The sequence below is a fragment of the Glossina fuscipes genome, unplaced genomic scaffold (assembly GCF_014805625.2).
Source record: "Glossina fuscipes isolate IAEA_lab_2018 unplaced genomic scaffold, Yale_Gfus_2 3, whole genome shotgun sequence".
NCBI classification, from domain to species: Eukaryota; Metazoa; Arthropoda; class Insecta; order Diptera; family Glossinidae; genus Glossina; species Glossina fuscipes.
In genome coordinates, this window is record NW_023998417.1 from 12,098,982 (window position 1) to 12,112,562 (window position 13,581).

Genomic DNA, 13,581 nt, shown 5'->3' on the forward strand with positions numbered 1-13,581 from the left:
TAGGTAGCATTACTTCCATTTCTTGACGCTACAGCAGCCTTAGCTGTAAGACAAAACACGACAATGACACGAACCGTTTAAGAGTGGTGGGTAGAAGAAAGTATTAAAAAAGAAAAAGAATTAATGAAACACTTTATAAATTTGATAAAAGTTGAACCATAACTATATAAAAACTATTGAATATATGTTATAGATATAAAATATAAAAATATTTTCCATTTCGTTGTGTACTGGTCGGTTATCATTTCGTTTGATTTAGGTCAGCATTGTTGTTGATGTTGTTGTTAGAGTTACAACTAGTAAAGTAATGAGAATTGTTGGTGGAGGTACAAATAGGAAGGCGTTTTATATTATTATTAAAAACATGCATTTTTGAAGGAGCATTGGTGGTTAAGTCCACTGCAAGTAATCAAAAAAAAAAGTAAATAAATAAATAAAAACAACAAAACCGTAGCAAAAATATAAGCAAAATGTGAACTATTAAGCAAAAAATATTATATGAAAGAAAGAAGAAAAAAAAAAAAACATTATAAAGCGAAAAACATTTAAACAATAACTGAAATAATTAATAATAATAATAATAATAATGCGAGTCACAATGAAAACACTTGGAATATTTCATTTGAAATTAACGAACGAAATGATTTAACTTTACAGGGACAGAGAGGAGGAGAATGCATTTCAAGAAAAAAATAATAAATTAAATCGAACCACAATAAAAAGTTGCAGAAATTTTTATATAATTATTATTATTATTATTAGTAGAGCATCTGGCATCGTATTCAAAGTTTTGGACATTTTTTTTTTTTTTTTTTTTATTTTTTTTTAATTTTCTTTTTATTTTTATCAACAACATTATTAAATCAAAAAATAGTTTTCTACAATTTTAATTAATGACTCAAAATAAAATATATTATAAAAAAAAAAAAAAAAAAAAAAGTTTTCATTGCAGCAAAAAAAAAAGCCCAGAACTCAGAAATTGATTTTGATATATAATTTTGTTGATTAATTAATTACAGATCAGGTTAGTTTAAAAGTTAACGAAAAAGAAAAAAGAATTAGAAAGCAATATATTTGTCTGGGGTAGGGTGAATATTTATTCAATTACCCACCACCATCATCTATGGCAGCGAAAAGACATATGAATATTATATGACGTATGAGAGTTACTTATGAGGAACGCGTGCACAAACGTTTTCGTGTTAATCGAGGGGTGTCGTGCCACTTAACCGACATAATATTTTGTTTTTTTTTTTGTTTTTAATAAACATAACCAAAAATTTCGGTTTTTCTTTAATTAATTACCGATTGGGTGCTGCGTCTGTGTGTACATGAAATTTATTCTAAAAAAAAATTCCTTCAGCATAAAGATCCAATCATTTCAGTATTCAGTCAATCGAACCACGTTAAAGTTCTATCACAAATATGAAGAGATTCGAAAGACACCGACCCGACCGATGTGTCCATAAAGAATGAGAGAAAAATTTTGTTGCGGACAGACTGATATAGCGCTGATTGCTAAATGAATGAATCGTTAGTAAATGGAAGCAAAACGAAATTGATTTAACAAATACTGAGTTAACTAATCAATTATTGAACCGAACATTCTTGGGTTGGTTTGGTGGTTTAGTACGCTTAAGAATATATATGTACAATTTTCGTTTTTCTCAGACTTCCGAAACATCAGTTACAAATAAAAATTCAAATTTCACATTTGCACAATATGACGAAATCTCTCTTTATTAATTTATATATATTTATTTATATATATATATATATAAATAAGCAAATATATTTTTGTTTTTCACTTAGTCTTTTACTTTTCTTTTCTTTTCTTCTCTTCTCTTTTTTTTTTTTTTTCCTTTTTATTTTTCCTATTATTTTTGCCGTCAACGAATGTAGTCTTTGTAATCTGCATTCAACAAGCTCAAGTTTCGTTTGATATAAAAAAAAAAAAAAAACAGAAAAGATTTCCTTTTCTTTAAATAATCTAATGATGGACAAAGGTTTTTTTATATACGTATCCAACAATAAGCAAACCTGGGCGACGACTTCTTACTGATTAACTGAACTGTTAGGATTTTAATTGCAATATTTTTCAATTTTCTTAATCATTTGTTTCGCTGTTGCTTTTATATAAATTCTACTGTTTGTTCTTTTTTTTTTTTTTATACAATGTTTTGCATTTGAATACTTTTTGTATTTTAGAAACTTTGAATACGAGATTTCTTTCATTTTAATCTTTTCATTCTATTATATTATTTCATTTGTCCTGTTAAATTATAATAATAATCGTTGAATATTGATTTTTTCCTTTTTTTTCTTTTTTTAATTTGCTATTGTGTGACATAACATTCAGTTAATAATGGTAATAATAATGATAATGACAAAAAAAAAAAAAAAAAATTTTAAATAATAATAAAAACTCAGATGCAACACAATACCAACGAAATACTATTAAAAATTACCCTTTATGTATATACATATCATATATATGTATTAATATATATATATATATATATATATATATGTATATATATTATAGTTATTGTTTTCTTTTGACTTATTCCTCCCACTAATTGAAAAGCTCTTAACGTTGAAAGTCATAATAAACGTGAAAGGACCCGCTGATGATGTTCAACTAAAACGCATCCCAAGCAATGAATTAAGTTTCAGTTTCAGTTACATTTTTATTTCAATTCTGTTCTGTCCTCCGTTGGGTTTCAATTAATTGTACCTAGCAATGTGTACACTTGTTTGATTCACCCTTGTTAAGTGAGATGGTATCGGTAGAAACAGTATAGTCGCCCAGGCCGGACTATTAAGTACATAAATACAATTTATCCCGCATGTGCTTGTATCTTGTGGACTTTGGCGAGGTTCGAAACATAGGTCTACTTGGCTCAAAGAATTTCTATGCCCTTTCGAGCTAATTTCCACCATAAAATGTTTTATCATTTAAAGATTTACTTTTTATGAGAGACTTTATATGGCATGGAGTCCAAACTACGTCATGTACATGGTCCAAACTTGATGCAGTTAATTTTTATATCAAATTACTAAAATGGACTAAGTTCGTTCATGAAATATTAAGAACCAAACCTTTCTGCCTTGTGCGTACCCATTATTTTTAGTAAAAGTTATATTGCCGGGGGGGGGGGGGGGACGCTTAATAATTTGGCTTATGCTATTATACTGAGTGGTCGCAAAAGTGATTCGAGTGAATTTTTATCGAGTAGTGGTTGACTTTGAGCCGAAACAAGTCAGTATACCAAATTTCACTAATTCTCACGAATTCTGACCTGTAGGTTGAGCAAAAAAGTACTTGGACAGACTTTGGAAGGGCTAAATTGAATCAAAAATTGATTTCGAACCGATCTGTATAATAAAGAAGAAAGAGCTTCTCACAAGTCCTTTTCGTCTCCGACTTTCTGAATCTAATCGAATCGATAGAATTTGTGTGGCCGCCTATCTGTTCCAAGAAACCGTGTTTTAAAAAAAATGTTTGATAGGAAAGGAATTTTGCAATTTGTTCGAAATAATGATTTACAAGTCAATTCTCAAGACATCCTACCAAAAGAGAGTACCCAGGGAAAGTAACGTAAAAACTAAGTAAATATTATAGGTAACGAAATTAATAGTTCAATGCACTTGATGGCAGGCAGATGGAAAAGAAAATTACGCTATTTTAAGTTCGATTTCTTTTAAACACTTGCATCCTTAGAAAGATGAGACCTTACAACGATTTCGTGTTTTAATAGGCTTGAGAGGAAAGTTGATGATCTAACTTCTAAGTTCTACTACCATTAGTTGACCATTAGCCGATTTTGCCCTATTTTAGTTGGCGGGAATAAAATGAAACCAGTAACCTGCCCATATAAGCGATGCGATGATATTGAAATTTCAATTTGAACAGACTGACAGATAACCGATACGCTATTGGTCACATTAATCAAGAATAAATCTATATAATAGACTTTTTGATGCATATCTCTATGCAATCGCCGCGTTTGGAAACTCGAATGCGATGAGTAGGAAGGATGTAAACAAACACGGACAAGGTTCTGGCTTGAAAATTAATTAAAAGTGTTTGTTGTTTTTGCTTTGGGTTTTGTTTTCTTTTCAGTCGAACCCTTCACCAGCGCCCTTTCCGTTAGTATTGACGATTTAAATTAAAATTAAAAGTCAACAGAGCTTTTTCTTGCTTTTCCTTCCCCATTCTTTCTATCTTCTGCCTTTTCATTTTCTATCTCCTCTTTCCCTAGTTTTCTGTTTTTTACGCAGCATATACATTTTAGATATTATGTTAAAATTATTGATCTAGAAATTTACTTTTTAATCTGTGATATTCACCTCTTGGCAGTGTCGCCCCGGTTCGAGAGAACATCGATTCCATATTACTGCCGAGATCTCGAGACACACTATGGCGCCAAGGTGCGCTCATATTGTTGGTGGTATTATTAAGGCGGCTGTAATGAAATACCATAACCGATTAGCTGTCAATTTATCGTTCATATACATAAAGATTTCGTTTTACAAGACATGCAGAATAAATATGAAAATGTAAATACATATGAGAAAGTTTTATATCGTCTTGGGACGAATTTAAGATACCCACCACAAAGGTCCGAAGTATTGATTAATTAAATTGTTTGCCTTTTTTCTTAAAAAAAAAAAAAAAAAAAAAGAACGGAGTAATTGTATATCTAAGATTGCATATTCTCGAGAGGTAAAAAATCAGTCTAAATATTAACTTTTCGACTGCCGTCAAATTCTGCAATCAATTCAACCCAGATCATAATTCATCAGCGTTCCAATCTGATTTTTGACTGCGATAACGGGATTTGCTTCTCTTAAAATTAATATATTCTCTAAGGTATTTGAAGCGCGCGTAAATACAAAAATGACAAGTGGGGGAGCTTAGGAAATTTTCCTTTTTGGTTCCTTTTGTTTCTAAAAAAGATCGTCGATTACCGGTAATTGAAAATTATCAATCATTCGGCATCAACGGGAGGGGTACTTCAAACCTTCAAGCACACCAAAGCGCACACTCGTCTATGTAGAAATGTCGAAATAAAAAGGGTACCTTGTGTCAATTGTTAAGCAGAAAGAAAAGACTATTTTCTATGGCAAATATATATATACAAGTGTAAATGCAACTATGCACAAATGATTTACGGATCGGTAAGGTCCATTTGTGCTAAAACAAAATTATTACAACTTTATGTAACAATGGAGAGTTCGAATCTTTTATTTTTAGAATATGGCCTGAAAGGGTTGCATTTCTAAAAAAAAAAAAAAAAAAACCGATGATTACATTAATTGCAAATAGTTCCGTTATGAACCTTTTCTAACAGAACTCTACTAAATGAATGCATAAAATTCGCCACAACGTTCCTAAATACACTCTTTTTTAAGGGCACGACACGGATTTCATCAAAGGGTCTTTTTCATATGTATGACAGAAGCGAAGAGCACGGTTTTCCAACCAGTTCCGTTTTTAAACTGTCGTTCATATAACTTTTTCGAACTAATCTTTTGTTAAGCCCTCAAGTTAAGCCCTTTATTCAAATGTAAGCGCCACGAGTTTGCAGTCGACATTTCTTCGACACAAGACATGTAATTCCACATGTCTGTTCTGGTCTGTGTTAATTATACGATAGCATTTTATAAACAATATTTGTTAAGTGTAAGGCAAATAAAGCAGAGTAACGCAAGGCCTTTCTACCAATCCTTTTTTTTTTTTTTTTTTTTTTTTTGCAAGACAGGTATTTCCAACCGATTAATTGATATATTTAAGGAAAACTCAGGAAAAGGAAAAAAAAGACTATATTTGTATACCATGCGGTGAGAGCTCAAGTTAAGGTTACCACATTTGCCCAACTACTCGATGTACGATAACTCTATGCGTAAATTTTTGCCAATGCATCTATTGTACTTTACGAGTAACGAACACATACTCCAGAAAGTAATATATATTGAATTAGAGGCGTGTACTTTAGTTTGATCGATTTGGTCCACCACCAATCAGTACCAATCTGTCCAAATTAATGACGGCAATGTCTCAATTTTGATGATATCCCTTACTAGATTTATTCAACGAGTTTTAGTTGATGTCCCGATATCTTGTTCTAAAATGATCGACACCCCATTTTTACAATGATCGACACATATGTCTAACAAATAAGCAAACATTACGTATATGATGGTAGCTATTATGACGACTTACTAGCAGCAGCAGTTGTGGTGAAAGCAAAATAATATTTTAAAAATTCGCGAAAACAATCGACTTGAACGAGTGAAAATGCTCTGCTTCAAGCTAAAAAGCCTAGAAAGCGAACGAATAGAATTAAAAGGTGAGTTAACTAAAGAAACGAATGCTAACACATTTAATAAGATTAGATCGGATAAAAGTCGGGTTTTAGTAAAGGAATAAATGCGACAATTAATTAAGCTTTGCTAAGCTAACAAAACAACTGAAAACAACTCTCCCCCGTTTTTCAAGAGACAAAGTGTTATAGTTGTTTGCGGACATATGGCATTTGAAACATCTTCTGCGGTGAATTAAAAGCCGAGAGTTCAGCAAAAATAATTCGATAACATTATTAGTGACTAATGAACGACATTGAAGAAAAATGAAAATATCAGTAGTAGTGGAGAAGAAAGATGATGAATATATGTATATAGAAATGAAGAAACGCAATAGATATACATTATCATGTAATATGATCATACGTTACAATATAAGAACGCTAATAAGTTAACAAACATACTTACACGTGTTTTTTTTTCGATTGTTTGACTAAACGTGTAACTCACTTGAGATCTTAATTTTTTTTTGTTTTTGTAAAATGGTTTTTTTTTTTTTTTTTTTTTTTTAATAGTTTGCATATCCAAAGTACACGCACACACACACAAACACAAACAATAACACCAGTTATGTTTATGGATTAACAAACAAGAAGCGTTTTGAATGATTGCATGATAGATGGGTGTGCGTGAGTGTGTGTGCCGTCATATTGCACAATTACGATTAGGAAGATTTGTTTCATGTTACATTGTTATCATTATTTGGAATGAGTTTTTTTTTTTTTAGATTGATTGGTTTTGTTTCGATTGTTTGATTGACATTAGAAAGCGCAGCATGAAAGTAAAATGTAAGAAAATAAAAAAAAGAAAAACGCAATTAGTTCTTCTTCTACCTTCACTTTGCTATATCTCTCTTCCTTCTACAAAATTTTCCCTGCTCTTTCTATTTCTTATACTCTCTCTCTCTCTCTCTCTCTATATATATATATATATATATATATATATATATATGTTACTTAATGCTAATTAACGCTGTTAGTGGTATTAATAAAATAAAAGCGGAAACTAATTAAATACTAAATCGAGTGAATGATGTAAGCGTCGGGAGCGTCATGCTCCTTTCTATATATTTATGTATTATACAAAAATACCTGCTAAATGGTTCCTGATTCCAAAAGCTACTTTGCGCCTGCCTCATATTGTTTAATAAACGGTTTGAACTAGGAAAACCTGTCGTGATGTCATGATTCACATTTAAACGATTAGTCAGCGCGCGTACCTGAAACAAAAAATTTAATTAATTTTATGCAAATTTTCTCTTCAATTTTTGGAGGTGAATTAATTTTATGTATTATTTCAGCCGTGCCATTACTTACGCGTTGTAGAAGTGTTGAGAACAGATTTTCAGCTGTTAATATTTCAAAGCCATCATCATCATCTTCCCCAGAACTTTGTGAATCGTTGTCCTGACTTAGCTTCTTAATAGGTCTTGAACTTCTGCAAATTGATGCACGAACATATATAGATAGGCAAAAATCAAGCATTGCGTAGTGTAAACTAACCTCAATTTGTGTAAAGTAAAAGGTACGTCGTCATCGCCTTCACGATTTAAAGAAGTGTTACGTAGTTTCTGGAATGGCGAATTCTCATCGACTGAAGCCTCACTCAATAGAGAGCTAAAAGCAAATAAAATTTATATGTCCTTGTTATGTATGCAGCAGGAAATGGAAAGTATAGTAAAATCTTACCCTATGCGACGAGTGGGACGCAACCGATTGAAGGTGGAACGACTGGAAGTGATAGCGGCGGTATGACTGGATTCGGAGGGTTCTGCACTGCCTTCACGCGGCGTTATAAAACCGCCACCTTCAACAGCAATAGGTATAATAAATTCCCGAGGGCTCTTTTTAATCGGCTGCGACGAACCAGTTACTGTCGTTTGCGACATATTAGTAGTAGTCGTATCAGACTCAGAATCATTGGTTGATTGGCGCGACAATGAATCCGATCTAAACGAAAATTTAATAAACATTCATATAAATAAATAAAACAATAAAAATAATAATAAATTAATTAATTAATTTACATTTACATATTAGGGCTTTGGTAAATTTGAGCAAACCTTGACCTATATTACCTGATTTTCAAACTTCATATGAAAATTTTATCAGGAACATACTTATGACAAAGTCTTTGAAGTCACTTGAAAGTACAATTTTACAGAGAATTTACGGGAGATTGAATGTTTGTTTTTCTTTTGGTAACTATGAGCAGAAGCAATAAGATTAAGCTTTAGACAAAAAAGTTCGGCCTCTTGAATAAAACTTTAACAGTTTAAAAAAGCGGATAGAAGACAGGTCAACCGAAAAATGGTCTTTCGATGAAGTTTGACAAAAGCAAAAAGTAGGAGCTTTGCAGGTACATTCGCTCATGGGAACGCTGCAAGTGCGGAGTTAGATAGTGGCTTTTGAAGAAAATTATTTTGCGCGATTAGGCGCAGCCTCATCTGCTGTGTAAGTAAACAAACAAAATGATAACTACGAGTTCTACGGGCTTGGGTTGGCGACGACTTTTTTAAAAAAGCTGTTCATTTGATCGGTATGGATCGGCAGATTGTATTACCGAAAGTTGTCGACTGACTATTCTTAGTCTGCAATGGATGCTGCGGACGTGGACATTTGTTTTCACCGGCATGACACTATGTACCTCGCAACTCGCATGGTGGACTTGAAATGACTTGAAAGCTATAGGAAAATCACCTTGTAGTTGTATTTGATGTTGTGCGTATATAAGCCGCCTGTGGGCGCTGTATGGGTATGATGTGCTCTTTGGGTTCCAAACTGGCGGCACGTGTACTTAGCATTGATTTGATGGGACTATAAGGACTCGGTCCCTCACGTGCTGGAGCGCTGCGTAAATCTGGTACAGGATGTTGCATTTCGGTAGTAAAACGCATAGTTGGTTGTTCAACAATCCGCGGTTTAATGTCCAGCTGTATTTCGGTCTTTGCCGTCTTTCGGCGAGGCAATGTAGCCGATTTAAGTGTAATAGATGCAGTCGATGTCTTTACCCCGCCAGCGCCACCTTCGTTGCTACTAGTATTTTGGGATGCTGAAGATGAAGATTCAAAGAAAAGAAACAAAAGATCGATAGTAGGGATCAATTATTGCTAAGGTATAAACAAAGTCTAGTGCAGATAACAGCCAAACGGCTCGTTTGCTTAAACATGGACGGCATTGCTGCTATAAAAAAAGCATATCATTGTTAAGATGAATGGATGGCTGGATGGCTGGATGGCTGGATGGATGGATGGATGGATGGATGTGGAAATTAGAAAAAAAAAGACATATCTACGAATTAGATTTTCAATTAAAAAAGTTAATCACCAACAGAATTTATTCGCACTTATACTGGCTCGCGTCCTTTAGTAGTTCTAGTTGAGAATGGAATCCACCAAAATAATGTTAACTAAATGTAGTGCAACTGTAATTTTGAAACTTGTTCAAATAAGAGGAAGACAATGGATTAGAGAAAGCATTAGCTTTAACAAACAAGTTCAGTTTAACGGAAAGTAATAAAATCACGAGCACTTGAGCAATCAACGAACGAACGAACGAACGAACGAACGAACGAACGCACATCACACACATATATTTTGAAATAAATAAAGTAAAAAAAAAAAAAGAACAAACGAAGGAACGTACGAAAGAGAAACAGAGAGAAAAAGAGAGCGTGAAAGGGAGAACGAGCGAAACGACAACTAAACTTACATTTGAACAATGTCGTATGAGGTGCATTATAGAACGGTCTTGGCGATGTATTTGTGTTAAAGGCAAATTGATTGGCAGCAGAGGCGGTGGCTGACGATCCAAATGTTGATGATGCCAACAGTGGCTGCTTTTGCTGTTCTGTTCGTGTTTGTGTTGTTGTGGAAAATTGTGATGAGAATGATGGAGATGATGATTCTGGATGTGCAGAATTATGATAAAGTGATTTTGGCTGCTTTAATTGTTGACAGATTAGCGAACTTGCTGCATTTTTTTTCAGTACAGAATACGAATTGGGTTGCATAGAATAACTACTACTATGGCCACCAGCAGCCAAACGTTCCGCAATATTTTGCCGTGCTGCGGCGAGGGCAACGTTTAAAGCATTTGGTAGCTGTGTAATCGGAGAGAAAGATTGCAATTGCATACGTTGCTCCTGCGCCATATTTGATAATGGCGCAATTAAATGCAGCTGTTTGTCAACACTGTTGATACCCGCGTTGCCTCTAACAAACCCTAAAGAGCTGCCACTTGTGGCACGCATTTGACCGTAGCCCCCGCCGCTGTTGCCGAAAAATGATGATACAGTCGTAAAGGATGAAGAAGGTGGTGGTGGTGTTGGTTGTGGCCTGCGCAAAACTAAAATATATAAATGTACCAATAATAATGAAACGGATGCAAATCATGCATGTGTTTTTTTTTTTTTTTTTTTCTTATTAGAAACAACTATATATATGCAATAAATAAAAAAATGCTATCGATACACATATTTGTAAGCACATGTGCGACTCTGTGATGCCGTGACAAAAAAAAAAAAAAAAAAAAAAAAAAAAAAAAAAAAAAAAAAAAAAAATAAAAAAAAAAAAAAAAAAAAAAAAAAAAAAAAAAAAAAAAAAAAAAAACAATTAAATAAAAAGTAAAATAAAATCATCGACAAAGCGTACGACATTATATTCATTATTGTCATCGATAGTTTTCGATTGATTGGCTAGTTGTGGTCAGATATTTGGAAGCATTATAATTAGAAGCATGTTCGTTTGCCAGTAGTTCACTTACCCGGCTGTATTGCATTGCCTATTATGGCGCGCGCATTTTTTAACTTGCGTTCACGTTCGACGAATTTGGCCGGATTTGCTAAATCGCTCACGCTTATATTTTCTGTTTTGGCACATAGTTCGTTAACTACTTTGGAAGAATTTTCAGTTTGAGCCTGACGTAAAAGCGCAATGGAATTTTCCATGGAACGCCGCGCATCCTCTAGTGTTAGCGATGTAACAGAAGTTTTCGAATCACTTGTTTCCACATTTGATTCTTCGGCTATGGCAGCCGCATTATTGACGGTTGCGCTTTCGAGTTCTCCAGCCGCAATGTTTGCGCTCGCAAGTTGTTCTAAGGCTCGACGTTCTCCCGGTGTTGGTATTTGCGCAATCCCTGATGTTGAGGCTTTGCGTTCAAATTCCTTTTTAAAACTGCCAACGCTTACACCCGGAATAACAAATTTTTTAGGTTTCTCAGTTCCGCTTGCAGGGGCAGAATTTAATTGTTGAAATTTCTCGGCCGTTTCTAAGATGCGAGATTTTCGGCGTTCATTGTTCACTTTATTTGGAAGCGTAGAGTCATCTTGAAGACTACCTTTACGAGAGAAAGCAGCTGCTGACATGCCTGCTGTTGCAGTCTTTGTTAAAGAGGATTGATTTGAAGGAACTGGGTCCGTAATTATGTTTGTTTCGGGCGTTATTTGTCCTATTGCATTAACTAAATCGGCCGTTTTATGTTTGTTTACAAACTTCCTAATTACTTTCGTTGCGTCTTTCGCCCCTACCGAAGTCTCCTCAACAGGATCAAGCTTATTAGCAGAATTTTGTTGCGCTGCACTTGTAGGCTCCTCAGGTGCATTGGATATGTCCGTTCCTGCCTTTGAATTATTGTCCTTTATAAGCTGCTCGCACAAATCACTCACCATCTCCATATCCTTGGCCGAAAATGTAGCGTTTGACTTAGAGGTGGGTGCCGCGTCTTCTTCCTCAATATTATCTTCGGTCTCCATAAGAGATATTTCTTTGGCTTCGTTTATGAACGATGTACTCCCCGGTTTCTCCTTCTTTTTAATAGCTGCATTGTCCATAGAGACTGTGGTTGCTAATTTCCGCTTAGTCTGAACTGGGCTTTGAGTTGGTGTGATAGTGCGCGTCGGCGATGGCATTAGAGCTGCTTCGCCACCAGCTAAATGGAGTTTGTTTGGTGTTAAAGAGTAGAAAAAACAAAAGAAAGAAAGGGCGATAGGTGAGTTTGGTTAAATGTGGGTTTTCAAGTTTAGTTCACTTTAGTTCTTGTAATGACGATGATCCAAACAAGTGTATGGACAAGATCGTTCGTTTCTTATTTAGGGAGGAGGCTGAAGGTTAAAAAATGGTGCATTTGTCATATTTTTATCTATTATAATTTCATATTGTGTTAAATGTAAAGTAAAAAAAAAAAGACGAAAAATCAAATAAAAGACATCATCACTTTTTTCTTTCGCCTACATTGGGGAAAAATATTTCGGAGCAAATATCAATTTGCATAAATTACGAGTATATTGAAAAACATACCGGCTACCATATCCAGAATTCTGCGTTCCGCTTCCGTATTCGGTCCAATATCTCTCATGGAGCCGACTGAATGACTGCGTGGCACAGCACCTGTTTTACCTGCATTTCCGCTTCCGTCAGATGAGGGCACCACTAGCTGGTCGGCCGTCACCGCTGCCGGCGTTAATGATAATAAAACATCCAAACGAACGGGAGTTTGATTGGCCAAATCTTCGGCCAGTTCCAAGCATGAGACTGGATCATTTTCATTTACCCACCAATGAGAACAAATCTGTTCAATTGTCGCGCGCTTGCGCGGACAAACTGTTAACATTTCGCGTATCAATGCAGACGCGCGCGAGGGCTTCTTTGGCTCATAGTAATCGCCCTGGCTAATTTGTTTAACAAGTCTTTTAAAATTCGAGCCATCAAATGGCATTGAACCATAGACAAGTGTATAAAGTAGAACACCAAGCGACCAGCAGTCCACTTCAGGACCTTGGTATGGAGTACCTTCAACAATTTCGGGAGAAGCATATAAAGGAGAACCGCAAAACGTTGCCAACAATCGATGATCATCAAAAACATTCGATAGACCAAAGTCGGCGATCTAATACAAACATAACATGGAATAACATGGAAACGTTCGTAGTGACTTAAGGAAGACAGATAGATAGATACCTTAGCATTTCCCTGTTCGTCCAATAATATATTTTCTAATTTTAAATCACGATGGCAGATTTTATGTTTATGGCAATAATACACAGCCGTTGCAACCTGTCTAAAAATTCGACGAGCTTCTTCCTCACTTAAGACTTTCCGTTCAGACAAATAGTCGTAGAGCTCACCGCCAGCGGCAAATTCCATAACAAGCACCATCTTTTCTCGATTTTCAAATACTAAAATCAAAGCAAACGTAAGAAACGAAAAGTAAA

The 13,581-nt window shown here is 34.7% G+C and overlaps 1 protein-coding gene across 8 annotated transcripts in view; it reads right to left on the reverse strand.

Annotated features, from left to right (window-relative positions):
• LOC119635015 (STE20-like serine/threonine-protein kinase) overlaps positions 1–13,581 on the reverse strand; it is a 40,297-nt gene that overhangs the window by 7,218 nt on the left and 19,498 nt on the right. For 4 of the 8 annotated variants that reach the window (XM_038029514.1, XM_038029515.1, XM_038029513.1 and 1 more), the window contains exons 4-12: positions 13,328–13,545; positions 12,668–13,256; positions 11,133–12,299; positions 9,069–9,420; positions 8,058–8,318; positions 7,872–7,985; positions 7,686–7,806; positions 7,461–7,588; positions 4,333–4,469 (exon numbers count right to left, since the gene is read on the reverse strand). In XM_038029514.1, the coding sequence (XP_037885442.1) occupies positions 4,333–4,469; positions 7,461–7,588; positions 7,686–7,806; positions 7,872–7,985; positions 8,058–8,318; positions 9,069–9,420; positions 11,133–12,299; positions 12,668–13,256; positions 13,328–13,545 (3,087 nt within the window). Of the gene's footprint in view, positions 1–176; positions 400–3,490; positions 4,470–6,769; positions 6,827–7,460; positions 7,589–7,685; positions 7,807–7,871; positions 7,986–8,057; positions 8,319–9,068; positions 9,421–11,132; positions 12,300–12,667; positions 13,257–13,327; positions 13,546–13,581 lie in introns of those variants that run through there. The other 4 variants (XM_038029519.1, XM_038029518.1, XM_038029520.1 and 1 more) reach the window with 4 other exon arrangements.